Raw genomic sequence first — 27,857 nt, 5'->3', positions numbered from 1 at the left:
CCAAAAACAGCAATGACTAACAAATTTGAAGCTAATCAGCAAGTTCCTCAAGAACGAATAGAGTACAGTATAATCAACGTAATACATGTTTCATCTCTACAACGTGTGCTAAAGGACTACCACAGATAAATACAATATAGTCAACACATAAATCCTTACCTAGAAACCTCAATCTTCTCAGTCTTGATAGATTTTCTAATAGTTGCCTCCATATCTTGATTATTAAGATGTTCTTGATGAATATCTTGGGTTTGTAAAACTACAGCTGCATTTTCATTTAAAGATATAGTCTCAGGTAAATGAGAATTGTGTGTTGATGAAATACTTTGTGAAGTGACAAGAGAAGCAGATGCATTGGGAGGCAGTGTAAGATTCATCAGAGGAATATGAAAAGCTGGGTGGGCAGGCAGGGCAGTAGTTCGAGAGGAATCGATAGTTCTAGCACGTTTCGCTAAGGGGGGAAGAACAGCTTGATCTTGTGTTATCATCACTGAAGACTCACGGTTTGCAGCAGCTTCACGCAAAGCTGCCTCTCTTGCCTCTCGTCGAGCTTCCCGCCTCTCCTCCTTTTTGCTACGTTCAGTAGCAGCATAAAGAAGGTCATCCAAGCGATTGCGTCTTTCTTGCCTCTCCTGAGGTGTTTCATCATGGATATTTTTTAATGAACCACTGAAAGATAAGTTTAGAGGTGATGGGTCACGTTCCAATGGATCAGGTACTTGAGCATGTGGTGATACGCTCTGTGGAACAAGGCCATACATCCCTACAGGATACTCATTCCCTATAGTATATATAGGACCAGACTGACAATTACCAATTCTTGACCTGCCTCTGATGTGATGTCTTTGGCTCTCTCCATCACTTTGAGTCTTATGCTCACCACCACTAGTTACAGATGATACTTCTGCAAGTCCTTTTATCTTGAGACTTTCTGCTGTTCTAAGTAGAGATGCAAGGTTCTCCTGATCAACATTCACCTCCCCATGGTAAATGAAGTGGATGAGAGAGGCCACATCTTGTGGGTGAGGACCATCTAATACAACAATTGGAGAGTTTCCAGGTGGTAGTGCACCAAGCAACTTCTCAAAGTGACTACTGGATGCACACAGCACTAGTTTGTGTAATCGCCATACTTCCCCTGAAAGAATATAAAATACATGATAGAGTATATACAGATATAGTCTATCAGAAGTACACAGTATATTATACAGAGATATACAGTAACAGCAGCAGCATGAATGTCACTGATGCCACATAAGTAGTGGAGTGATCACTTACATGTATACGAGCCACTCCGGTACGTTTGCACTGAACAAGGGCTGTAACAGCCAAACCAGCTATGACTTCATTGGAGCAAAAGATTATGACCAAAAAAGTTGCTCTTTGAGCCCGAGGTGCAATGATTGATGTTTATATTGCTCAAGAAAATCAGGTTAAGCTCCACTGTATTTGGCAAGTCTTTGAATCAGTAACTGCATGGGCACAGCCTCACATACTGCTATACTGTACAGTGATTTAGTTGGTTACTGCAGCTTCAGTGACTAACACTCACTGAAGGACTCGACTAGTAGTATCGACTAGATAATACAGTCATTTATATTTGTTTAATGGCTGGATTATTATTATTATGATTATTATTGTTATCATAATAATAATAATAAGAAGAAGAAGAAGATTAATAATAATAATAATTCAGAAAATCTGTAGGAGTTGTGATGAGGATTCGAACCTATACGGTTGGAAGTCCCATGCATATGTTCCAGACAATCAGGCCACAACATGTCAAACATTGTCTAGGGCGCATGCATTTGACTACCTACCGCATAGGTTAAAATCCTCATCACAGCTCCTACAGATTTTTTCATTGATATTTCATTTTATTATCATTGATACATCACATTAGTGTGATTAATCTCTGTGTATTATTATTATTATTATTACAGCATTATTATTATTATTATTATTATTATTAGTATAGTATACAGAACTGTATTGTAAAAATACAATATAGAGGGTTCCCCTCAAATGATTACTATACTGTATTATCTTTTCCAAGGCTAGAGTATATAGTAATAGAGTATATATTATATATACAGTACTGTATACTATGAATCTGCCCATGAAAATACCTTTAAAGGTTGTAAATATATTGGCCCTAAGATATCATCTAGTAACAGGGTATGAAAGTACAGAACATGGAAAAAACACGACACTGTAATGGAAGACCTCTTGGTCCACAACCACAATATCAAAGCATCAAAGTTATAAAGACTAAAATGTATTTAAAACATAATAATTCTTACCCTGACAGCATAAAGTGACATCTGAGTGTTGTTCAGAAGCAAGGATATGGCCCAACGTTCCTAATAAGTTACTAGTGTGGTTGTTCCACCTAAGGCAGAACTTCTGGAATGTCCCCATATTTGTCACCTCATTGGTTCATTGGCCTGAAAGAAGGGAAGACTCAGCATCATCACTTGACATAATTACAAATTACTGAAAAGATTTTTAAGCTTAGTTTTCAATGATGTTACATGTAGTCCCCAAAATATTCCTGCTTGTAATCACTAGTTTAGTGTTCACCGTATGCACATCCTGTGAACAGCAGTGTAAATTAATTAATCACTTGTGATACAAAAAGATTATCGATGTGTATATGTATTTGTGCAAATGATTGTATATACTGTATACGTACATGTACGGAAGTAGATAATAGCACTAATTATGTAGTGGTTTTGATGTGGGTACAAACCCTAGAGGAGAGGTTGATAGGTAGCCGTGAGTTAGGCAACTGTTGTGGGGTTGCATCATGTGGAAAAGTTAGTACAGTACAGGTAGTTGGCTTACACTCCCTGTCCCTGATAATGGGATATATTTGCACAGTACAGTATATTGTTTGATTTACTTTTTTTTTTTTAGACTCTTTGTGTTATCACTCCAATACACTGGTCAAATTCTTTTGTTAAGTCCTTGTATAGAGACATTCACCTGCTAATCAACTCCTATTCTCTCCACAGTTTTCCTACAGTTCTACTTTTCCTACAGTTGTAATTTCCTCTCCACAGTTTCCTACAAGTAAACACAATCTTCTCACTGTTACTCTTCAAAGGTACTGTAATTATCATCAGGAGGAAAGTAAGTTAATTATCATCTGGAGAAAAGGTCAGTCAATTATTATAAGGCCGAAGGTAAGGTAATTAGCACCAAAAGGAAGGTATTCTTGAGGTTATCTTGAGATGATTTCGAGGCTTAGCGTCCCTGCGGCCCGGTCCTCGACCAGTCCTCCATTTTGTTACACACCCCCAGGAAGCAGTCCGTAGCAGCTGTTTAACTCTCAGGTACCTATTAACTGCTAGGTGAACATGAGCATCAGGGTGAAAGAAACTCTGCCCATTTGTTTCCGCCTCCACCGGGGATCGAACCCAGAACCTCAAAACTACGAATCCCGAGCGCTGTCTACTCAGCCATCAGGCCACTCAGGTAAGGTGATTATTATCAGTAGGAAGGAAAGGTAATTATCATCTAGAGAAAAGGTAAGGTAATTAGTATCAAGAGGGAAGGAAATTATCATCTGCAGAATAGGTAGGGTGATTAGCACCAAAAGGAAGGTAAGTATCATCAGGAGGAAGGTAGGTAATTATCATCAGGAGGAAGGTAAGGTAATTATCATCAGGAGGAAGGTAAGGTAATTATCATCAGGAGGAAAGTAAGTATCATTAGGAGTAAGGTAAGGTAAGTATCATCAGGAGGAAGGTAAGGCAATTAGCATCAGGAAGGTAAGGTAATTAGCATCAGGAGGAAGATAAGGCAATGAGCAACAGGAGGAAGGTAAGATAATTAGCTTCAGGAGAAAGATAAGGCAATTATAATCTGAAGAAAAGGTAAGGCAATTATCATCAGGTGGAAGGTAAGGTAATAAGCATCAGGAGGAAGACAGGGTAATTATCATCAGGAAGAAGGTAAGGAAATTAGAATCAAAAGGAAAGTAATGTAATTAGCAACAGGAGGAAGGCAAGATAATTAACATCAGGAGGAAAGTAGGGTAATTAGTATAAGAAGGGAGGAAAATATCGTAATTATCATCTGGAGAAAAAGTAAGGCAATTATCATCAGGGTAAGAGCGGTAAGGTAATTATCTGGAAGAAGGTAAGGAAATTATCATAAGAAGGAAGGTAAGGTAATTAATTATCATCAGGGAATCAATCCCCTCCGGCAGTAACCACATGCATATGGTGAAAGAGAACATTGCAGATATTTATTCGCAATAAATTTTCTGAGTCTTATATTGTGAAGAGTTAAATGCAAAATCTTGCAAACTTACGAACGATGCAAAGCTCTGGAAAGATAACCAATAAGAGACTTCAAAATACGACTCGAGGTTTGGTAAATCTGATATGAATTTCAAAATTAAAACCCTGCACTATCCTCTCCCTCATGAGGCTGTCAATTACATTCCCATACAGGCCCGTGTGGATAATTCCATCGTCAATATAAGAGCTACGTGCAGTACCACAAAACCTTTATAAATATATATATATGTAGAGACTGAGCAAACACCAACAAACTTCGTTCATCTATTAAGAATTATAGTTGGTAGAGCGCCGGCCCCGCTTTGCATATGGTTAGTACCTCAGCTCCTTGTCCTCATTTCCCAGCCCCCTTGTTCTCGTATCCCAGCTCCTGGTCCTCTTATCCCAGCTCCTTGTCTTCATATCCCAGCTTCTGGTCCTCGTATCCCAGCTCCTTGTCTTCATATCCCAGCTTCTGGTCCTCGTATCTCAGCTCCTTATCCTCATATCCCAGCTCCTGGTCCTCTTATACCAGCTCCTTGTCTTAATATCCAGGCTCCTTGTCCTCATATCCCAGCTCCTTGTCCTCATATCCCAGCTCCTTGCCCTCGTATCCCAGCTCCTTGTCCGAATATCCGGCTTCTTGTCCTCGTATCCCAACTCCTAGTCCTTATATCTTCCAAGTTCTATATAGACATACTGTTGTCAACGCTTTCTCCTTACAATTAACTCTCATCACAATTAACTTAGCCATAAAAGAACTTAAAGCCATACCATTCATTTTATAATCATCTAATTGCTTCTGGTGCTAAATCTTTGCAAGGATAGACGCCCCGGGCCGTATGGAATTAGAATTCACCATGTTGTTTTAGATTCAGCCACTCTGAACAAAAAGTTGCAGGTAGCACGGGCTAAGGTGAGCCCGTAGTGAACTTACCTGGCACAGGAGCGGGGGAAGGGGGGTGTGCTGAATTTACCATCATTAACTATCCCAGCTGATAAGAGTTAATAGTGATACACAATGGCGTTGTGGACCTTTCGCACATCTAGTATTTTAGCTTACTGCATGTCATACCAATAACAGGAATGTCAGGGGTCACATAATCCCAGTCTTGCTATCTATATTACTTTAGTTGCCTTGCCCATGCAGTCATGGAAAGTAGGGAAAACAAAAAGCGTTTCAATAACCAACCATGTGCTTTCTTCAATCGCGGAGGCATAATAGGTCATTCACCGAGTTTGAACTTAAAATAATTCAGTTAAATTATTTATAAGTTTATTTTAGCTTATGCCGAAAACGCCTTGTGTGTTAGTGGCTTTATTCAATATGCACGCAAAAGTTTCTTGTGGCAGAACTTCTTTCTCTGCCTTGCATGAGGACACCTTAGATCCATCCTCCCTTATCTGCCCAACACAACCTTAGAGCGTCGGAGTCTGCTTCAGCTTGACGACGAGCGGACGTCTGCAGGAGCTCTGGGACACCTGCGCCGTGCCGCCTGGGGCCCGCTGGAACACGTGACGCCACTTTTACCCATTGGCTCTTGATACTGCCTTCTGAAATTCCTGTTCAACGGTTACGACGCCTGGCGCGCCTATCGCCACAGGGAAGTTGATCGATTTTTGTTTTTCCATTTCCTGGTTGGTTCTTCGGGTAGACAGACAATGTCTAGCGCCGGCTTTTGTCGAAAGATGCCAGGAGTTGGCGGGTCTTGGTGGACTCCTGGTGTGTCCTCGGGGCGTTTGATTCCTGCTCTGCCAGAGGTGAGTGAAAAACGTTTTTGTCATTTAGCTCAGAGTTTAGGAGAGGACATGTTTTTGCCCTGACTTTGTTTGGCTTCCCAGAATTCTCTAGGATTTGGGGATAGAAAAGAGGATGGAGAGGTGCAGGTGAAGGGAAAGGTTTGGAAATGGGAAATACAGTATGAGTTATAACAGTGGGCCTTGCTGACACGATGTACTCACCTAGTTGTGCTTGCGGGGGTTGAGCTCTGGCTCTCAACAGTCCCGGCTCTCAACAGTCAATCAACTGGTGTACAACTGGTTCGATGTGTGTGTGTGTGGGGGGCCTTCACGGGTATTTCAACATATATGGATGTCTATAGATGAATATTATAATACTATGTAGGATTCACAGAAACACAAAAAAAAATTGTTTTTAAGTTCTGTTTAAGATTAATTTTATTATTATGGGGTTAGTAATTAATTTAGGAATTGTGAATTGTGGGGCTTGGTTTCCACTATCGAGTAGATCCAAGCTCTTTGACCACCAGCTGTGGGAGTGGGGCGTCACCACCTTGGATCACCAGCTGTGGGAGTGGGGCGTCACCACCTTGGATCACCAGCTGTGGGAGTGGGGCGTCACCACCTTGGATCACCAGCTGTGGGAGTGGGGCGTCACCACCTTGGATCACCGGCTGTGGGAGTGGGGCGTCACCATCTTGGACCACCGGCTGTGGGAGTGGGGCGTCACCACCTTGGATCACCGGCTGGTGGAGTGGGGCGTCACCACCTTGGATCACCAGCTGTGGGAGTGGGGCGTCACCATCTTGGACCACCGGCTGTGGGAGTGGGGCGTCACCACCTTGGATCACCAGCTGTGGGAGTGGGGCGTCACCACCTTGGATCACCGGCTGGTGGAGTGGGGCGTCACCACCTTGGATCACCAGCTGTGGGAGTGGGGCGTCTCATCCTGGAGTTTCTAGTAGCTGGTCCTCTAACATTGGGCTGGTGTTCCACACCCTGGTGGCTTGGTGCTGTAGTCTGATGTTTACTGTTGTGTGCTGAGGGCTTCAGGGAGCTCCTGGACTGTCTGCTCACGTGGTGGACGGTGTTGAGGGCTTCGGGGAGCTCCTGGACTGTCTGCTCACGTGGTGGACGGTGTTGAGGGCTTCGGGGAGCTCCCTGAAGCTCCCTGAACTTATATACTTCAATCGTGTAACCCCTTATTCTTCACCTTTTTAAAGAATATTAATAATTTTCATAACTGTCTTCGCAAGGAAAGATCCTTAACTTTGTCATTTATCTCTGTACAGGTTCAAGCTAATTTATATCTCTAAATTCAGTCGAGCGCGTTCAGCGAAGGATGGCAAAGTCAGTCCCACAAATTGGAATCCTTCCATATGGAGAGAGAGAGAGAGAAACAGATTGGTGAAGCTTGGTTTACATTGAGAAAATTTACATTGGTTTACATTCTCTGTGAAAGGTGATGTGTTGGGGTGACATGACGGAGATGGATGAGTGGATGAATAGGCATGAAGGGGGGAAGATGTTAATGGTTTAATAACTACGTCAACATTACGGGCTGTTCATGCCCGTTCCACCTCTTGTGTGGCTTAATCTTTATCAATCAATATACGTGTCAATACGGGGTGGAGCGCGAGTTGGTGAATATTATATATATTATATATATATATATATATATATATATATATATATATATATATATATATATATATATATATATATATATATATATATATATATATATATATATATATATATATATATCTTGGGTTTTGTCTATTATACAAGTGTTTTTATTCAACATTTCTCTTGTTAGGGTGATGTCATGGGCTTGTCTCATGTGATTTCTGAGGGCACCGGGCTGAAGATGACAGATCAAACGCCTCGTCAGCTTGGTCGACGTCATACCTATGTACTTAGATTGAAGGGGATTGAGGCTACATCCTTCGTGGGGGCAAGTGTACATGTATACAACGTTTGACTGCTGTAAAGGGTTCTCCGTCGGCTTCGGGCTGTTTTTGATAAGGAGGTCGGTAGTCTTCTTGGTTTTGTAGAATATAATCAGGTCTATGTTTTGGTTAGGAGTAATGCTTTTTACTTCTTTTTTATGTTCACTGTGCATGGTTGATTTGTAATATAATTTTATTGGAGGTATGTTAATTTCTGTTCTAGGTTCAGGATTATACCATCGGTCCAGGTGTCTTCTTATAGCAGCGTTTATTTCCGTGTTGCTATATCCGTTGTTCACCAATACCTGTGTTATTCTTTCAAACTCTCTACTCACGTTGCTTTTATTTCCGTTTATGCTTTTATTTTATGCTTTTATTTCAGCGTTTATTTCCGTGTTGCTATATCCGTTGTTCACCAATACCTGTGTTATTCTTTCAAACTCTCTACTCACGTTGCTCCATTCGGAGCAGTGGGTAAGCGCTCGACTAATATAAGCATTGAGAACACTGGCTTTGTATCTTTGGGGGCACTCACTTCTACCGTTCAGGCATAATCCTATGTTGGTGGGCATAGTATATACGTTGGTGCTTAGAGAGGTTCCTGTTTTTGTTATTAGTACATCCAAGAATGGCAGACTGTTAATTTCACTATTTTCATGTGAAAATATAGGACATATTTTCATGTTAGGACACAGCCTCCATAGAGGACACAGCAACCATAGAGGACACAGCAACCATAGAAGACACAGCAACCATAGAAGACACAGCAATCCACCAACCCGGTGTAAACAAAGCCTTGAGCAGCCCACAGAAAACACTGACGTTCAACGAAGAAAACTTCAAGTTCCCAACCATGGAAATGGGAGAATTTAAAACCGAAACCGCGTGCAAAACTCGTTGGAACGAACGGAAGGAAAAGGTTAAGATTGAAGCCAGGATTCGTCAATCATTTGCGCAACAACTTACGAAAACTGTATATCTTTCCACTCATCATGGGGAGCCGGTGGCTGAGCGGACAGAACACTGTCTTATATGACAAAGAGTGCTGGGAAGACGGGATACCACGAGCGTAGCTCTCATCCTGTAACTACACTTAGGTAATTACTGAACGCGTGATCCTGTGGTTCCGGGTTCGATGTCGGGCGCCGGCGAGAAACAATGGGCAGAGTTTCTTTCACCCTGATGCCCTTGTTACCTAGCAGTAAATAGGTACCTGAGAGTTAGTGAGCTGTCACGGGCTGCTTTCTGGGGGTGGAGGCCTGGTCGAGGACCGGGCCGCGGGGGACACTAAGCCCCGAAATAATCTCAAGATAAGAATCATGGCGGCTTTGCTTACAATTGTTAAACTGTTTTATGAGCACTGAAGCGTAACAAGGTTGTCTGGAACCTTGAATTGTGAAGTTTTCAAACTTGTGAACTATTTAATAAGTGTAAACAAAGCCGCCACGATTACGAAGAGATGCACTGGTTTCGTAAGTACATGCTTGATGTTTCCTGGCCTGGAAAATGTGCACACAATATTGTCCAGATTCATTAAATAAAACACCTGGTAGATGAGAGGTAGATCACGTCTACTGCTCGAACGTACACGAGGTAGATCACGCCTACCGCTGGAACGTAGACAAGAGGTAGATGACGTCTACTGCTGGAACGTACACGAGGTAGATCTCGTCTACTGCTGGAACGTACACAAGAGGTAGATGACGTCTACTTCTGGAACGTACACAAGAGGTAGATCACGCCTACCGCTGGAACGTAGACAAGAGGTAGATGACGTCTACTGCTGGAAAACAAAAGAGGGACAGGTTCCGGATTTACAGACTCCTGTGACTCGCTACGGGACCGAGAGTCATGGCATGATGCTGAAAAAGAGCCCCCAGTGGTAGTAGGGGGATCGAACACCTGTATTGGCCTGAATATTTGGACAGTCACAGATCTCATCCACGCCATATAGACCTCTCCCCCCCCCCCAACAAAGGGGATTTCGTTGGGTTAGGATAGTTTAGGTTGGACTGGGTTAGGGGTAGGATAGATTAGGTTAGGATAGGGTAGGGCCGCGTATGTTGTTAAAGATTCGCTACTTGGAACAAAAAGTTCCAAGTAGCACGGGCTATGGTGAGCCCGTAGATATAGGGACGCGTATGTTTGTCAGGTGTTATATAGTCCCTACTCGATGGAGATTGATTAGCACCTGTTCCTGTGCCAGGTAAGTCCACTACGGGTTCACCATAGCCCATGCTACTTGCCCCGCTCCTGTGCCAAGTAAGTTACGGGCTCACCATAGCCCGTGCTACTTGGAACTTATTACGAGTAGCTGAATCTATAACAACAACACAAGATTGATTGATAAAGATTAAGCCACCCAAGAGATGGCACGGGCATGAATAGCCCGTAATACTCTCTGAAGGTAAAGGTTCAACAACTTCCCCCCCACACAGGATGACTCTTACAAAACACCAATGGCTCAAGGTTTTCAAGTCCCACGCTTTAAACACGCGCGCGCGCGGAATTACAAACACCTTTAATCGTGTTCATGAGTTCGAAACACCTTTAAGGGGAATATCCTACGAGCTGTGGCGCCCATACGTCTGGCAAGAGCGTAGTTTAACTGAACAAAACCAACCGGACATGAGACCATATTCCGGCCCTCATGGGACCACCCCCCCCCCCGCAACCCAGTTTTGTTATGGTGACGTCATGGACATGGTGGTGACGTCATGGATATACTGGTGACGTCATGGACATGGGGATGACATCATAGACAAGTGTGGCAGGTCTGTTTGGGTGATCAGATGGACAGATGTCACTGATATCCCACCCGGTACCTGGGATATATCTTACCCGGTACTTGGGATATATCCCATCCGGTACCTGGGTTATATCCCACCCGGTACTTGGGATATATCCCATCCGGTACCTGGGATATATCCCACCCGGTACTTGGGATATCCCACCCGGTACCTGGGATATATCTTACCCGGTACTTGGGATATATCCCATCCGGTACCTGGGTTATATCCCACCCGGTACTTGGGATATATCCCACCCGGTACCTGGGATATATCTCATCCGGTACCTGGGATATATCCCACCCGGTACCTGGGATATATCCCACCCGGTACTTGGGATATATCCCACCCGGTACCTGGGATATATCTCATCCGGTATCTGGGATATATCCCACCCGGTACCTGGGATATATCCCATCCGGTACCTGGGATATCCCACCCGGTACCTGGGATATATCCCACCCGGTACCTGGGATATATCCCACCCGGTACCTGGGATATCCCACCCGGTACCTGGGATATATCCCACCAGGTACCTGGGATATATCCCACCAGGTACCTGGGATATCCCACCCGGTACCTGGGATATATCCCACCCGGTACCTGGGATATATCTACCCGGTACCTGGGATATATCCCACCCGGTACCTGGGATATATCCCACCCGGTACCTGGGATATATCCCACCCGGTACCTGGGATATATAATGCCATTCATGCCTACCTTCAGTGGGACCAAGACTTGTTATTCTGTAGACCAATTGGAAGCGAACTGGCCGGTATATACAGTGGCCACTAAGGAGATTCACTGGACGGTATATACGGTGTACACTAGCACTGTTGGAGATTCATTGGACGGTATATACGGTGTACACTAGCACTGTTGGAGATTCACTGGACCGTATATACGGTGTACACTAACACTGTTGGAGATTCATTGGACGGTATATACGGTGTACACTAACACTGTTGGAGATTCACTGGACCGTATATACGGTGTACACTAACACTGTTGGAGATTCATTGGACGGTATATACGGTGTACACTAACACTGTTGGAGATTCACTGGACCGTATATACGGTGTACACTAACACTCTTGGAGATTCATTGGACGGTATATACGGTGTACACTAACACTGTTGGAGATTCACTGGACCGTATATACGGTGTACACTAACACTCTTGGAGATTCATTGGACGGTATATACGGTGTACACTAACACTCTTGGAGATTCACTGGACCGTATATACGGTGTACACTAACACTCTTGGAGATTCATTGGACGGTATATACGGTGTACACTAACACTCTTGGAGATTCACTGGACGGTATATACAGCAAACACTGGTAAGAAACGCACTAGAGGTACACTAGGAGGACCTAGGTCACTAGGAGGAGCTAGGAGGTCACTAGGATCACTAGGTGGTCACTAGGAGGTCACTAGGAGGAGCTAAGAGGTCACTAGGAGAAGTTAGGAGGTCACTAGGATCACTAGGAGGTCACTAGGAGGAGCTAAGAGGTCACTAGGAGAAGTTAGGAGGTCACTAGGATCACTAGGAGGTCACTAGGAGGTCACTAGGAGGAGCTAAGAGGTCACTAGGAGGAGCTAGGAGGTCACTAGGATCACTAGGAGGTCACTAGGAGGAGCTAAGAGTCGAGACGTTCCACCTTGTCCGTCTAGACAACTCTGGCATCAGACTCCAGCCATGTTAGCCTGTAGGTAGGTGTGTGTGTGTGTGTGTGTGTGTGTGTGTGTGTATATGTGTGTGTGCGCGCGTGTGTGTGTGTGCGTCATACCCCACTCTCCATCATGGCCCCGGGGTAACGCAGCTTGCCCCCACTCGCACATGCACAAAATTCCGTACACAAACACGCGTGCGCGCGCGTGTGTATGTGTGTGACAAGCAGGTAAACACACACATTACACCACATCAAAATACCTTACCAATAAACCACAAACAAGTTTCTGAAATGATTTATTTCACGCGAGAGGCTCAAACGAAACGAGATACCTAAACTGAGCAGCAATATAGCCTCGTCCAAGGTTCATGTAAACACTAGGGCAGAAACAAACACACACACACAAGCACCAGTGCTTGTGTACAAGGAGGCAGGTGGCATCCTAGTAATATCCATTCACCGAAAGCAGCACAATCATTAGCCACTGGAGCCTAGCGGGTTAGCCTGGCGTCCGGACCAAAGGCGGAGGTGGGTCTTGTGATCTTTCCGTATAGCTCTGTCTTGCTGCCAGTACCTGATTCTGAGGCGGGCAGGTGGGCAGCCGGCAGGGAAGATGGTGGGGGTGGGGGGTTTTTACGGGGGGGATATGGTTGGGTGGGCGCCTGCCTTGGTAGACAGGCAGGCACCTGAGCTGGTCGGCCATGGGATGGGATGGGAGGGGTCGACTTGCTCCACCACTACCACCAGTGTCGTCACCACTACCACCACTACCACCACTGCTACCACCACCACCATCACCACTGACAGCCTCATTCACAAAAGGACTATTCATTCATTATTGTATAATAATTAAACTCTAATCCTTTACTGAGAACATCATTATTTAACACAAGTGTTTGCGTGTGTGAGGAGTGGCGTAAGGATGGGTTGTGAGGTGGTGTGGCTAGAGAGGTGGGTTGTGAGGTGGTGCCGTGTGAGGGTAGGTTGTGAGAGGTGGGTCTGAGGCGTAGGAGCAGCGGGGAGGGAGCGCTGGCATCCACCAGGGCCTCAGGGCAGGTGTGGGCACAGGGCAGCCTACCTGCCCCTGCCTGGGGCCCCCACCTTGCTGGCTACGACCACACCACCCTCACCAACACTGTCCACGACCACACCACCCTCACCAACACTGTCCACGACCACACCACCCTCACCAACACTGTCCACGACCACACCACCCTCACCAACACTGTCCACGACCACACCACCCTCACCAACACTGTCCACGACCACACCACCCTCACCAACACTGTCCACGACCACACCACCCTCACCAACACTGTCCACGACCACACCACCCTCACCAACACTGTCCACGACCCCACCACCCTCACCAACACTGTCCACGACCACACCACCCTCACCAACACTGTCCACGACCACACCACTCTCACCAACAGTGTCCACGACCACACCACCCTCACCAACACTGTCCACGACCACACCACTCTCACCAACACTGGCCACGACCACACCACTCTCACCAACACTGTCCACGACCACACCATCCTCATCAACACTGGCTACCTGGAGCATACCTGGGTAGGGTTTCAGGAGTTCTACTCCCCAAGCCAGGCTCGACTTACGATAACTTGGTCCAACAGGCTGTTGCTTGGAGCGGCCCGCAGGCCCACGTACCCACTAGAGCCTGGTTGGTCCGGCGCTTGTTGCAAGAACCTGTCCAAGTGACTCTTGAATACATCCACCTTTGTTCCGGCAATATTTCTAATGCTTGCGGGGAGGGTGTTGAACAGCTGTGGACCTCTGATGTTCAGACAGTGTTCTCTGACTGTGTCTATGGCACCTCTACTCCTCACTGGTTCTATTCTACATTTCCTTCCGTACCCTTCGCTCCAGTATGTTGTTATTCTAGCTGTGTAAATTTGGGACCTGGCCTTCAAGTATCTTCCATGTATATGTTATTTGATACCTTTCTCGTCTCCTTTCCATATAATACATTTTAAGAGCTTCGGGACGATCCCAATAATTTAGATGTTTTATCGTGTCTATGCGTGCCGTATATGTTCTCTGTATTCCCTCTAATTCAGAGATCTCTCCTGCTCTGAAAGAAGAAGTGAGTACCGAGCAATACTCCAGACGGGACAGCACCAGTGATTTAAATAGTATTAGCAGTAGTGTGGGGTCCCTGGATTTGAACGTTCACATAATCCATCCTATCATTATCCTGGCCGCCGCTATATTTGTTCGGTTATGTTCACTAAATGTCAGGTCGTTAGACATCATAATTCCCAGGGGCCAGATTCACGAAAGCACTTACGAACGTGTACATCTTTCCTCAATTTTTGACGGCTTTGTTTACATTTATTAAACAGTTTACAAGTATGAAAACTTCCCAATCAACTGTTGTTATTGTTATAAACAGCCTCCTGGTGCTTCGGAGCTCATTTAACTATTTAATAATTGGAAACAAAGCCGCCAAAGATTGAGAAAAGATGTACAGGTTCGTAAGTGCTTGCGTAAGTGCTTTCGTGAATCTGGCCCCAGGTCCTTTACGTGTTAACTTTCCTACTATGAGTAGGTCTGACTGTGTCCTGTACCTTGTGTTTCGTTAAAGTTCCTCCTCTACACCATACCTCAGTACCTGGAACTTGTCACCGTTAAACATGTTATTATCAGTTGTCCAATCGAAGACTTTGTTTATATCTGCTTGTAGTTTTTTTCAGTGTCTTCTACAGTGGCAATTTTCATGCTGATTTTTGTATCATCTGCAAATGACAGGTATAAGACCCACTTGCATTCACTGACAGGTATGACCCACCTCCACTGACTCGGCCCACCCTCGTCGCTAAATGGTGGACCATGACGGGGGTGGGTCACGAGGGTGGGGTCTTGACGTGGGTGGGGAGATAATGAGGACACACATGATGGGGGAGGAAGTTATGAGGGTGGGTCAAGATGGTGTAGTGAGGCAGGAACGAGTGAGGGGAATGGTGGGGAGGAGGAGGGGGAGTTTGGGGGAGTGAGGGGTGACCTATTACCTCCACCCCCACCAGCTCTGTGGGGACACCCCGTCCCACCACCTCCACCTCCCCCCTACCCCCCCACCCACTAACCCCCACCACTACTAAATGAGGCACAAAGACATTAGATATAATTCTATCAAGAGTGGTGAACCTCAGCAACTTGAGATACGAGGTTGTTTATAACAAATAACAACCGCTGATTGTGATGTTTTCAACCTCGTTAACTGGTTGATAAACGTAAATGAAGCCGTCATGATTAAGGAAAGATGAACAGGTTTCGTAAGAGGTTGGATCACACAACCTTCCCCCACCTCCACCTTACTCACACCCCCTCGCTAACCTCATGCTGTAAGATTCGCGTTGCACCTAAGTGTAAGCGAGGCAGGGCAAGTGGAATGACACCTGATTTAGATTTAAGATGAGAAGGTTTATTCTAAATCTTAAAGACATTTCCTGTGTCCAGTCACCACCAGCAGCAGGATATTCGTCCAGCGGGATATATGACTCACACTTGAGTCATGCGCAGTCTTACTGGATGTCATGCGCGCGGTGTCATGCGCGCAGTGTTACGGAGTAGCACTTAAGGGTGTCATTTGTCCAACAGGCTGTTGCTTGCAGCAGCCCGCGGGCCCCTGACATATACACCACAACCCGCTTGGTTGGTCCGGCACTTCTAACCGGAGTGTCAATTTTGTTTTCTTGAAAAAGTCCATTTTTCTTCCAGCAACATTTCTTGTGCTTTATGGGAAGATGTTGAACAACCTGGACCTCTCATGTTCATACAGTGCTCGCTGGTTGTGCCTATGGCGCCTCTGTTCTTCACTGGCTCTGTTCTGCACTTCCTGCCATATCTTATCTGCTACTACTTCTCCCATAAGTTGTTCTTCAAGAACCTGTGAACCCCATGTATTTAGTGCCGTCTCATGAGAATTAACTTGTGTGTATAAGCCAACCACTTGGGCTGGACGGTAGGGCGATGATCTCGCTTCATGCAGATCGGCGTTCAATCCCAAACCGTCCACAAGTGGTTGGACACCATTCCTTTCCCTCCCGTCACATCCCAAATCCTTATCCTGACCCCTTCCCAGTGCTATATAGTCGTAATGGCTTGGTGCTTTCCCCTGATACTTCCTTTCCCTTACTCGTGTGTAAGACAGACGAAAGTTCTTAACGACAATTACGTGTATATATATATATATATATATATATATATATATATATATATATATATATATATATATATATATATATATATATATATATATATACATTCACAAAATCCCTACAAAACATACTTGTTAAATAGAACCAATTTTACAAGTATATTTTTCTGGGCCCCAATTCGGCATCTCTCCTAAACCAATCCGTTAAAAATGCGACGTAATAGTCAACATGACAACACCGTGATACTGACAGTTTTGGGTGTGTATCGGTCACGATAGGTTAGGGGGGTTGTTTGGGTTCATAGGCTTCTGGTTAGGCCAAACAGTTGTGGTTTGTTACGGAGTGGCGACCACGTCACAAGGTGTCCAGCAGTGTAAGATACTTATTATCAGAATTTGGCTGGGATAACGTTATCCCGTCTTGGTATCCCAGCTCCTGTCCCGTCCTGGTATCCCAGCTCCTGTCCCGTCCTGGTATTCCAGCTCCTGTCCCGTCCTGGGGCCAGATTCACGAAAGCACTTACGCAAACACTTACGAACCTGTACATCTTTGCTCAATCTTTGGCGACTTTGTTTCCAATTATTAAACAGTTAATGAGCTCCGAAGCACCAGGAGGCTGTTTATAACAATATCAACAGTTGAATGGGAAGTTTTCATGCTTGTAAACTGTTTAATAAATGTAACCAAAGCCGTCAAAGATTGAGGAAAGATGTACACGTTCGTAAGTACTTGCGTAAGTGCTTTCGTGAATCTGGCCCCTGGTATCCCAGCTCCTAACCCGCTGGCGGTCAAGTGTACGTAACAAACACTGGATACACAGACGCACGACCACACGTAAACAGGATATGGTCAAATCGTACACAAGACGGTTCGACACACCTTGTTTTCCTATTACCAAAACTAGTACATATATTGTTAAGGTTAAGATGTATTAGGCTAAGTTAGGCTGTCATAGGCTAGAGTAGACTGTCTTAGGCTAGAGTTAGGACTGTCTTAGGCTAGGTTAGGCTATCTTAGGCTAGGTTGGGGTTAAGGTTAGGGAATAAAGTTAGGCTAGGGAGTGTGGGGTATTTGCGTGGATGTGCAGTGGGCGAGAGGATGACAGATAGTGTGGAGGGGGGGGTGTTGGAGAGGGGGGATGGAAGAGTGTGTAGGTTCTAGGTTAAGAGGTAGGAGAGGGAGGGATGGGGGGGGAGGGAGAGGGAGCGGCGCACCCACCAGGGCCCCATAATGCCAAACGCCAACCCACCACCACCACCTACATCACCACCACTACTACCACCTACATCACCACCATCACCACCAGCTACACCATACACGGGGCCCTACAAACGAATTGAGGAAATGGAAGGAAATTCTCATAACCAGTACGGTTGGTCAACAAGAGGAATCTACTGAAAGAAGTAGTAGTCATGGAAGCCTCCTCCATCCACAACTTTAAGGCCACATTCCACGAGGAATCCAAACATCAGAATAATTATATCTATAACAGATACAACAAGACAATATAGAGTAGGCGGCGGGGCATAAAGAACAAGACCTCATCTTATCACAGTCACTGATAAGAGGAAGGATAGAAGTACCCTAGTACTATAGTAACTGATGGTAAGGTGAGTAAGCACAACTAGGTGAGTACAACTAGGTGTGTGCCATCCCCCCCTCCCCCACCACAACCACCACCCCCCAGCACCACCCCCCCACCCCCCAGGGCACCACCACCCCCCACCAGGGTAAACTCGTTCCTCGCCCTGCGTCGTTTATGAATGGGCCCCGTGCATGCCCGCGCCGCTCTGTCTCTCATTGTCCCAGCTGCTGCTGGGTGCCCGGGCACGCTACTCACACCTCGCCTCAACCCTCATTAACGGTGCCCACTCATCCATACCCCGTCCCCACTCATCCATACCCCGTCCTCTCCGGTGCCCACTCATCCATACGCCGTCCTCTCCGGTGCCCACTCATCCATACCCCATCCTCTCCGGTGCCCACTCATCCATACCCCGTCCTCTCCGGTGCCCACTCATCCATACCCCGTCCTCTCCGGTCCCCACTCATCCATACCCCGTCCTCTCCAGTCCCCACTCATCCACACCCCGTCCTCTCCAGTCCCCACTCCATTAAAAAATAATAACTTTCGCCTAACCCAAGCAACCCACCTAGCGAGGCCGATGCACAGATGTCAATATTTACAAATACGTCACATGTCTAACGGATTCGTCAATTGAACTTGTATACTAGTATGTTTACATATCCGTTCTCTTGTTTACGTTGCATACTCTGATCTAGGGACACGGGTCCCCCAGCTCGCTCCCTGGGGGGGGGGGGGGGAAAGGAGGTAAACAATAGTTGGGAAAAAGTAACAAGATACCAGTAGTGCACAGGTTCGTCTAATTACCCAAAGCCATGTAGCATTATATAAGTAATTTAGAACTATGCTGTGGAGGGACTTATCAAACACATATTGTCGCCTGGAGACTGTTTGCTGGCATATCAGCCTCCTGTAGATTACCTAACCTCTAGGCAACAATATATCTTGGATAAGTCGCTCCACAACATTGGCGCTTGGATCGTCGACTTCCTATGGCGTCACCTGTCACTTAGTTTCGTCTAATTTCGTTATAAAATTACTTATTTCATTATAAAATTATATATATATATTATTAATAATATAATATTATATTATTAAAAATATGTTTTTCCATGTTTTACATTCACCACCACCATTATAGTGAGTAAATATATCATATTTCTTCATTACTTACATAATGCTTGGGAGTTTCTGGTAATTAGACGGGCCTGGTAGCATACTGTATAGCCAAACTTAACAGGAAGTTTATATGGCATGGGTTCGATAAGTACATGAGCAGGCTCCATCATTCTCATATTTTAATGAAGTATGAAGGGTAGATGGAGCCTGGCGGTGGAGGATGTGAGGAGGATAGAGACTTTCCTCTATTTAATCCATGCTGCCTATCGCCTCATAAGCTGTAGAGACCCTGGTTTATAACTCAGTGCTGCCTGTGAATTTCAAAAATAGAAAAAGGGGAATTTTTTTAACTCGAGATCTCATGTTTTGAGTGCTTTATTGATTTTTTTTAGTTAGTGGATGAGAAAGTATCTTTGCAGCGTCTGCCAGCAGCCATGGCTGGATATTAAGTCCAGACCTGTTGATGTTGACAGTTCTAGTTACTCCTTAGTGATGTTGACAGTTCTAGTTACTCCTTAGTGATGTTGACAGTTCTAGTTACTCCTTAGTGATGTTGACAGTTCTAGTTACTCCTTAGTTTCTTACCTCATCTACAGTGTTTATTTTTTTTACCCGTGTTCTTAAAGACCTTTAGAGATCTCTTATCAAGTTCGTTGGTCTCACATGGTTAGGCTAAGACCTTGACCTTGTATGGCTATACAAAAACTTTGGTTGGTCCTTATCTTTAGCAGCTATGTCGTTTATAATCGCTATTTTTTACTTTCCTGCCCGGGTATAGTAATTTCTGGCTCACTTTCATGCCTCTCTATTATCCTTCATACCAAGTACTCTATATAGACTTTTTCCCCATGCTATTAATCTGAGGATTTAGTGTGACTTTCTCATTCATCTCTTCGCCTGTAATTCTCTCCCACATTGAACTTCTTGCACGATAGGCTCCTCGCCCTCCCGTGGCCCACAGTGGTCTATTTTCATGGTTGCTTCAAGTGTTGAGAATGTCTATAAACTCTTTCTGATCTCCCTCTTCCCATGTGCTGTGTGTTTTTCCTCTGACTGCTAGACTGCAGATTATCATACACTTTTTCTCCTTCACCTTCCGCCCGAAACGCTTTGCGTAATAGTGGCTTTAGGCATTTTATGTTCTAGCTCTATCTATAAATCCATCAACTTTTGTATCTTGTATGTATGTACTTTACCTCAATAAATATTTGTATTTGTTTGTGCTTTTAACGATTTTCCGGGTTCTTAACCTCTATCGCTGCGGACTTTCCTTTGAGCCTTGTACCACAGTAAATGTTTTTCCTGATATTTTCCTCATTTATCATATTCTCTGCCTGTTTAATTCTCTCCTCCGTTACCTTTCGTGCCTTTGTTTAGTTTAGTCCATTTAATAACTCGTGCACATTTCCCTATATATTTGTCAACTTATCACTCCTGGCAAGGTTTATATTAGGGTTCTGTATGGCTGGTCGGTAGAGCGATATGTCCTTGTTTCTAGCAGAGTCGGTGCTCGATCCCCGACTATCCAAGTGCTTGGGCAACATCACCCTACACTCATTACCCAGCTTCTTGTCCTCATACCCCCATTCCAGGCGCTACAGTGTCACACTGACTTGGCGCTTTTTTCGTGGAGGGATTGTGGAGGGTGGAGGGAGAGAGGGCAGGTGGAGGGGGAGAGGGCAGGTGGAGGGAGAGAGAGGGCAGGTGGAGGGGAGAAAGGGCAGGTGGAGGGAGAGAGAGGGCAGGTGGAGGGGGAGAGGGCAGGTGGAGGGAGAGAGAGGGCAGGTGGAGGGGAGAAAGGGCAGGTGGAGGGAGAGAGAGGGCAGGTGGAGGGAGAGAGAGGGCAGGTGGAGGGGAGAAAGGGCAGGTGGAGGGAGCGTGGAGGGGCTACCGGCTTCAAGAGGGGTACATGAGAACAAGTTGTGGAGGGGTAAGTGGTTTGCTGCACTCTGGGATGGGCACTCCCTCGCCGCCGCCCACTCTCACAAGGTGCTCGTTGTTGGGGTGGTTGTGGGCGGTGGTGGTTGTGGTGGTGATGGTTGTGGTGACGACACTGATGGTGGTAGTGAAGATAGTGGTGGTGGTGGTAGACTTGGAGATTGTTATGGTGGTAGTGAAGATAGTGGTGGTGGTGGTAGACTTGGAGATTGTTATGGTGGTAGTGATCGACACACACACACACACACACTACCGTTGCTCTGCCCAACCCACCTCACCACCCACTGAGACAACCACCCACCTCACCACCCACTGAGACAACCACCCACCTCACCACCACTGAGACAACCACCCACCTCACCACCCACTGAGACAACCACCCACCTCACCACCACTGTGACAACCACCCACCTCACCACCCACTGAGACAACCACCCACCTCACCACCCACTGAGACAACCACCCACCTCACCACCACATATGGGCTGCCAATCACCACCAATTAATACACATGAGTGTCGCCACACACACCTGACTCCCCACTAAACTACCCAACAGCCCAAACAACCACCACACACATGACCATAACCATGCCTGCAGCTCCCTACCACTATTTAAATACCCCCATCTACTGCGAAAGGTTAAAGTGTGGGGCCACCCCCTCCCCATCTCACCCCCTCCCACCCACACAAGGTTAGGTAGCAGTCAGGGGGGTAGCAATCTCTTTTAGGTAAGCAACCTAAGCATTTAGGTAGCTAATAGGTAAGAAGGACACTCTCCCCACACACCCCACCAACACCAAAATGCACACACACACACCCAGGGAGACATGATCACTACCTACAAAATTATCAGAGTAATTGACAGAGTAGATAAATATAAACTGTTTAACACGGGTGTTACCCGAACAAGGGGACACAGGTGGAAAAGTGAGTACCCAAATGAGCCACAGGGACGTTAAAAAAAAATTCAGTGTCAGCGTAGTTAACAGATGGAATGCATTAAACACACACACACACACACACACACACACACACACACACACACACCGTTTCCATGGAGTGTTCACAACCGAGCCTGAACGGCTCCTATTGTTAGAAGAGATTACCCTAGATGAAAGACTATCAGATATAGAGGTGACAGCAGAGGAGGTAATGAAACAGTTGACAACACTGGATGCAACTAAAGCAGTTGGACCAGACAAAGTATCACCGTGGATACTAAAAGAGGCAGCGCAGGCCCTCAGCGTGCCTCTGGCAAGGATCTTTAATGAGTCACTATGTCGGGAAAATAGCCTAATTGCTGGAAGAGGGCAAATGTCGTACCGATTTTCAAGAAAGGCGATAGGGAGGAGGCATTTAACTATAGACCCGTATCACTGACAAGCATCCCCTGTAAAATACCTGAAAGAATAATTAGGCTAAGACTGGTTGCACACCTAGAAGGGGAACTATCGGGAGAAAGCACCAAGCCATTACGACTATATAGCTCTGGGAAGGGGTCAGGATAAAGGATTTGGGATGGGATGGGGTGGGAAGGAATGGTGGCCAACCACTTGGACGGTCGGGGATTGAACGCCGACCTGCATGAAGCGAGACCGTCGCTCTACCGTCCAGCTCAAGTGGTTGGGTTGCACACCTGGAGAACATTATGTTTGTAAACAAACATCAACATGGGTTCTGGAAAGGGAAATCGTGCCTAACAAACGTTTTGGAATTCTATGATAAAATAACGAGGATAAGACAGGACAGAGAAGGTTGGGCAGACTGCATATTTCTGGATTGCCAAAAAGTCTTTGATACAGTACCGCACATGAGACTGCTATTCAAACTCGAGAGGCAGGCGGGAGGAAGCGGAAAGGCCCTAGCATGGATAAGGAACTACCTAGCAGGAAGGAACCAGAGAGTTACGGTAAGGGGCGAGAAGTCGGACTGGTGAACAGTAACGAGCGGAGTACCATAAGGATCGGTGCTGGGACCAATTCTATTTCTAATATGTGTTAATGACATGTTTACAGGGAGTAGAATCCTACATGTCGATGTTCGCGGATGACGCAAAGTTGATGAGAAGAGTTGTGACAGATGAGGATTGTAGGATCCTCCAAGAGGACTTGAACAGGTTGCAGAGATGGTCAGAGAAATGAGCTACTGGAGTTCAACACGAGCAAATGTAAAGTTATGGAAATGGGATTAGGTGATAGGAGACCAAAGGGACAGTACACAATGAAGGGGAACTGCCTAACGACTCGAGAAAGAGACTTGGGTGTATACGTGACACCTAATCTAACTCCTGAAGCACATATGAATAGGATATCGACAGCAGCGTACTGGCAAAAGTTAGAACATCATTCAGAAACCTAAGTGAGGAGGCATTTAGGGCGCTTTACACTGCCTACGTGAGACCAGTCTTAGAGCAGGTTGTGGAAGCAAACTCTATTCATAATTTTAAAGCTAGGTATGATAGAGAAATAGGACCGGAGTCATTGCTGTAAACATCCGATGCTCGAAAGGCGGGATCCAAGAGTCAATGTTGGATCCTGCAGGCACAAATAGGTGAGTACACACACAGGCGCGCGCACACACACCCAAGCAAATGTAATGTAATGAAGATATGGGTAGGAAGCAGGAGACCAGATACAAGGTATCATTTGGGAGATGAAATACTTCAAGAGTCAGAGAGAGAAAGACTTGGGGGTTGATATCAGACCGAAGTCTCTGTTCGTAGCTCATACCTCTCAGCTCGGGTACTAGTCTGGTGGCAAACCTTTGAACCTTTTCCAGTTTAGTCTTATGCTTGACTAGATATGGACTCCATGCTGGTGCCGCATACTCCAGAATTGGTCTGACATATGTAGTATATAATGTTCTGAAAGATTCCTTTCATCCAATAGGCTCAGAAACCTGTACACCTGTTGATTGACGGTTGAGAGGCGGGACCAAAGAGCCAGAGCTCAACCCTCGCAAGCACAACTAGGTGAGTACACACACACACACACACACACACACACACACACACACACACACACACACACACACACACACACACACACACACACACATTTTTAGGAAGTGATGTGGTTGAGGCTGAGTCCATACACAGTTTCAGGTGCAGATATGATGACACAACTAGGTGAGTACAACTAGGTGTACACACACACACACACACACACACACACACACACACACACACACACACACACACACACACACACACACACACACACACACACACACACCTGCAGGGCAGACTAGTGGCCACGCTGTCTCGCCCCGCTCCTCCACGATCTCCGCTGCCGATATTTTGACCACATATCAACCACACATTCTCCCCCCCCCATCCCCCCACATATACCATAACCAACACTGTGTTGCTTCAACACACCCACGTGACACCCTGAGTGTACGAGAGGGGTGTGTAGGAGGGCAGTGTATAGTGTTGTCAAGGCTGACGGCAGCCAAATAATTGTCATGTAACATTCTGGTCTGGTGTGATGCCTCCATTGTGGCGGGGGAGGAGGGAGGGTTGTAGGGGTGTAAGCGATGTACACAGTGCATGTGGTGGGGGTGTAGTGGGACCAGGGGTGTAGTGGGGCAAGCAAAACAACACAGGAGAGGATATAATGTGTAATGGGTGAATGTTTGTTGTGTGTGTGCGTGTGTGTGTGCGTGCGTGTGTGCGTGTGCAGGACCACGAGAGCCCTGGCAACCAAAGTGGGTGTGAGCCGCTCAGGCCAGCCTGCAAAAACTGTGTCGGGGTGCAGCTGGTCAGAGGGGGGGGGGAGGGGGGAGTGGTTAGTACCACCTAGTGGGGTGGTGGTAGTGATGGGGGGTGGTAGTAGTGGTAGTGAGGGTTATCTTGAGTTGATTTCTAGGCTTTAGTGTCCCCACGGCCCGGTCCTCGACCAGGCCTCCACCCCCTAGGAAGCAGCCCGTGACAGCTGACTAACTCCCAGGTACCTATTTACTGCTAGGTAACAGAGGCATAGGCGTGAAAGAAACTCTGCCCATAGTTTCTCTCCGGCGCCCGGGATCGAACCTCGGGATCACGTGTCCAGTGTGCTGTCCGCTCGGCCGGCCGACCCCCGGGTAGTGGTGCTAACCCCCTGAAGGACTGCTAGGAGGTAGTGCCATGGACAACGGACCTCCACAGACAGTCCAAAACTCAAGAGAAAAATAATTCAGGAAATTCAATTTCAAAAATAAACCGGTCAACTGGGAACTGATGAACCAAGACGTCACAGAAGTAAACTGGGAAGAACAACTTGAAAATGTAAATCCAAGTCAACACCTGGAAGCAATACCTCAATAACTGTGGGTGAGATGTCACACACACTAAATAGATTGTATGACATGTGTTATCAATCTATTTTGTGTATAAAATAGATTGATTGATAAAGATTAAGCCACGCAAAAGGCGGCACGGGCATGAATAGCCCGTAATCGTATAAAATTATAGAAAGAGATGCAAATTGGAACTGAAAGTTGTGGCGGGAGGTTGTAAATGACAGCAAGGGGGGGGGGAGCGGGGAGGGGGGGGGGAGGTTATAGCTCACAACAGCCCACAAGCCTCACAACCTCTACCACCACTTCCAACGACAGAGGAGAGTTGTGAGGCGTTGTGAGCCGTTGTGAGGCGTTGTGAGCCGTTGTGAGGCGTTGTGAGCCGTTGTGAGGCGTTGTGAGCCGTTGTGAGGCGTTGTGAGCCGTTGTGAGCCGTTGTGAGGCGTTGTGAGGCGTTGTGAGCCGTTGTGAGGCGTTGTGAGGCGTTGTGAGCCGTTGTGAGGCGTTGTGAGCCGTTGTGAGGCGTTGTGAGCCGTTGTGAGGCGTTGTGAGCCGTTGTGAGGCGTTATGAGCCGTTGTGAGGCGTTGTGAGCCGTTGTGAGGCGTTGTGAGCCGTTGTGAGCCGTTGAGAGTAGCGTGTCGCGGCGAGGTGGCACCCAGTTTGAGTTCACCTGAATTTACCCGATGATCACCGTCTCTAGTGACCTGGACAGGGACAGGAAGCTTGCTGCTTGCCAAAGGTGCCCCGTTATTGTGCGTGAAGTGTGTGTGCCAACAGTGACTCCCATTGGCTAGACCTATAAGTCACCTCAGCCGTTTTAAGTCCTTAATAGTCTACCGGAGGTCGGATCTGGGTCTCTCTTTGTCCTCTTCCCTCAGGCGCAGGGACCAGGGGGGACATAGCCACCCTCGTCTAAGGGGCAAACATCCTCAAGGGAAGCAAGGACAAACAAACAAACCGCACGGTTCACACAAAATAAATAGTACCCTTCCCCTCAAACCGCAACAGCTTACGAAACCTGTGCATCTTTCCTTAATAATGGGCCGACTGTGTTTACAATTGTTAAACCATTGACGAGCTTCAAGACTTCCTAACCCAAGGTTATTGTTATTGAATGAGGGCGCGTCATCCCTCACAGTACGGTGATGATAGGGCTATCCCCCTCACAGTACTGTGAGGGGGATGGCCCTACCCGGGGAGCCGGTCGGCCGAGCGGACAGCACACTGGGCTTGTGATCCTGTGGTCCTGGGTTCGATCCCAGGCGCCGGCGAGAAACATTGGGCAGAGTTTCTTTCACCCTGTGCCCCTGTTACCTAGCAGTAAAATAGGTACCTGGGTGTTAGTCAGCTGTCACGGGCTGTTTCCTGGGGGTGGAGGCCTGGTCGAGAACCGGGCCGCGGGGACACTAAAAAAAAAAAAGCCCCGAAATCATCTCAAGATAACCTCAAGATAACCTCAAGATAACCTCAAGATAACCTCAAGATATCCTCACAGTCCCTTTGAAACGACTTTTTTTCCCCTGTGCTTGTAAAATAGGGGACTGTTGTTGTTGTTGTTGTTAAGATTCAGCTACTGGGAACTAAATGTTCCAAGTAGCACGGGCTATGGTGAGCCCGTGATGGAAAGGGGACTATCGGGGGAAAGCGCCAAGATATTACGACACTGTGGCTCTGGGAAGACATCAGGATGAGGAATAGGGATGGGACGGGGGAGGATGGAATGGGACGAGGGAGGAAGGGATGGGACGAGGGAGGAAGGGATGGGACGAGGGAGGAAGGGATGGGACGGGGGAGGATGGAATGGGACGAGGGGGATGGAATTAATATATATCGCTAAACAGGTGAGACTCACAGGAACCTGAGGTGCTTATAAGGCGAGACTGGAGGTGGCCACACCTAGTGCCACCTGGCGGCCCCACCTACACCACCTGCATACCTCCACACCTGGAGCCACCTGGCTGCTTCACCTACACCACCTGCATACCTCCACACCTGGAGCCACCTGGCGGCCCCACCTACACCACCTGCATACCTCCACACCTGGAGCCACCTGGCGGCCCCACCTCCACACCTGGAGCCACCTGCCTGCCCCACCTACACCACCTGGTGGTGCTTCTCATTCACAACGCCAGCACCCTGTAGAGATTATATAGTATTGGTGACCCCCTCACTCTCCACCACTGGTGACCCCTCACTCTCCACCACTGGTGACCCCCTCACTCTCCACCACTGGTGACCCCTCACTCTCCACCACTGGTGACCCCCTCACTCTCCACCACTGGTGACCCCTCACTCTCC

General features: G+C 46.7%; 1 protein-coding gene across 2 annotated transcripts in view; it reads right to left on the bottom strand.

Annotated features, from left to right (window-relative positions):
• LOC123773359 (uncharacterized) overlaps window positions 1-27,857 on the bottom strand; it is a 57,384-nt gene that overhangs the window by 17,667 nt on the left and 11,860 nt on the right. Inside the window, exons 1-3 of one of the 2 annotated variants that reach the window (XM_069318106.1) lie at window positions 11,494-12,517; window positions 2,304-2,447; window positions 160-1,138 (exon numbers count right to left, since the gene is read on the bottom strand). In XM_069318106.1, the coding sequence (XP_069174207.1) occupies window positions 160-1,138; window positions 2,304-2,421 (1,097 nt within the window). In that variant the 5' untranslated portion in view covers window positions 2,422-2,447; window positions 11,494-12,517. Of the gene's footprint in view, window positions 1-159; window positions 1,139-2,303; window positions 2,448-11,493; window positions 12,518-27,857 lie in introns of those variants that run through there. The other variant, XM_045767040.2, reaches the window with a different exon arrangement.

This window comes from Procambarus clarkii, chromosome 89 (genome assembly GCF_040958095.1).
Source record: "Procambarus clarkii isolate CNS0578487 chromosome 89, FALCON_Pclarkii_2.0, whole genome shotgun sequence".
In the NCBI taxonomy this organism is placed as follows: domain Eukaryota; kingdom Metazoa; phylum Arthropoda; class Malacostraca; order Decapoda; family Cambaridae; genus Procambarus; species Procambarus clarkii.
The sequence above is the reverse complement of the archived record's forward strand: the minus strand, read 5'-3'. Positions and strand labels throughout refer to the sequence as shown.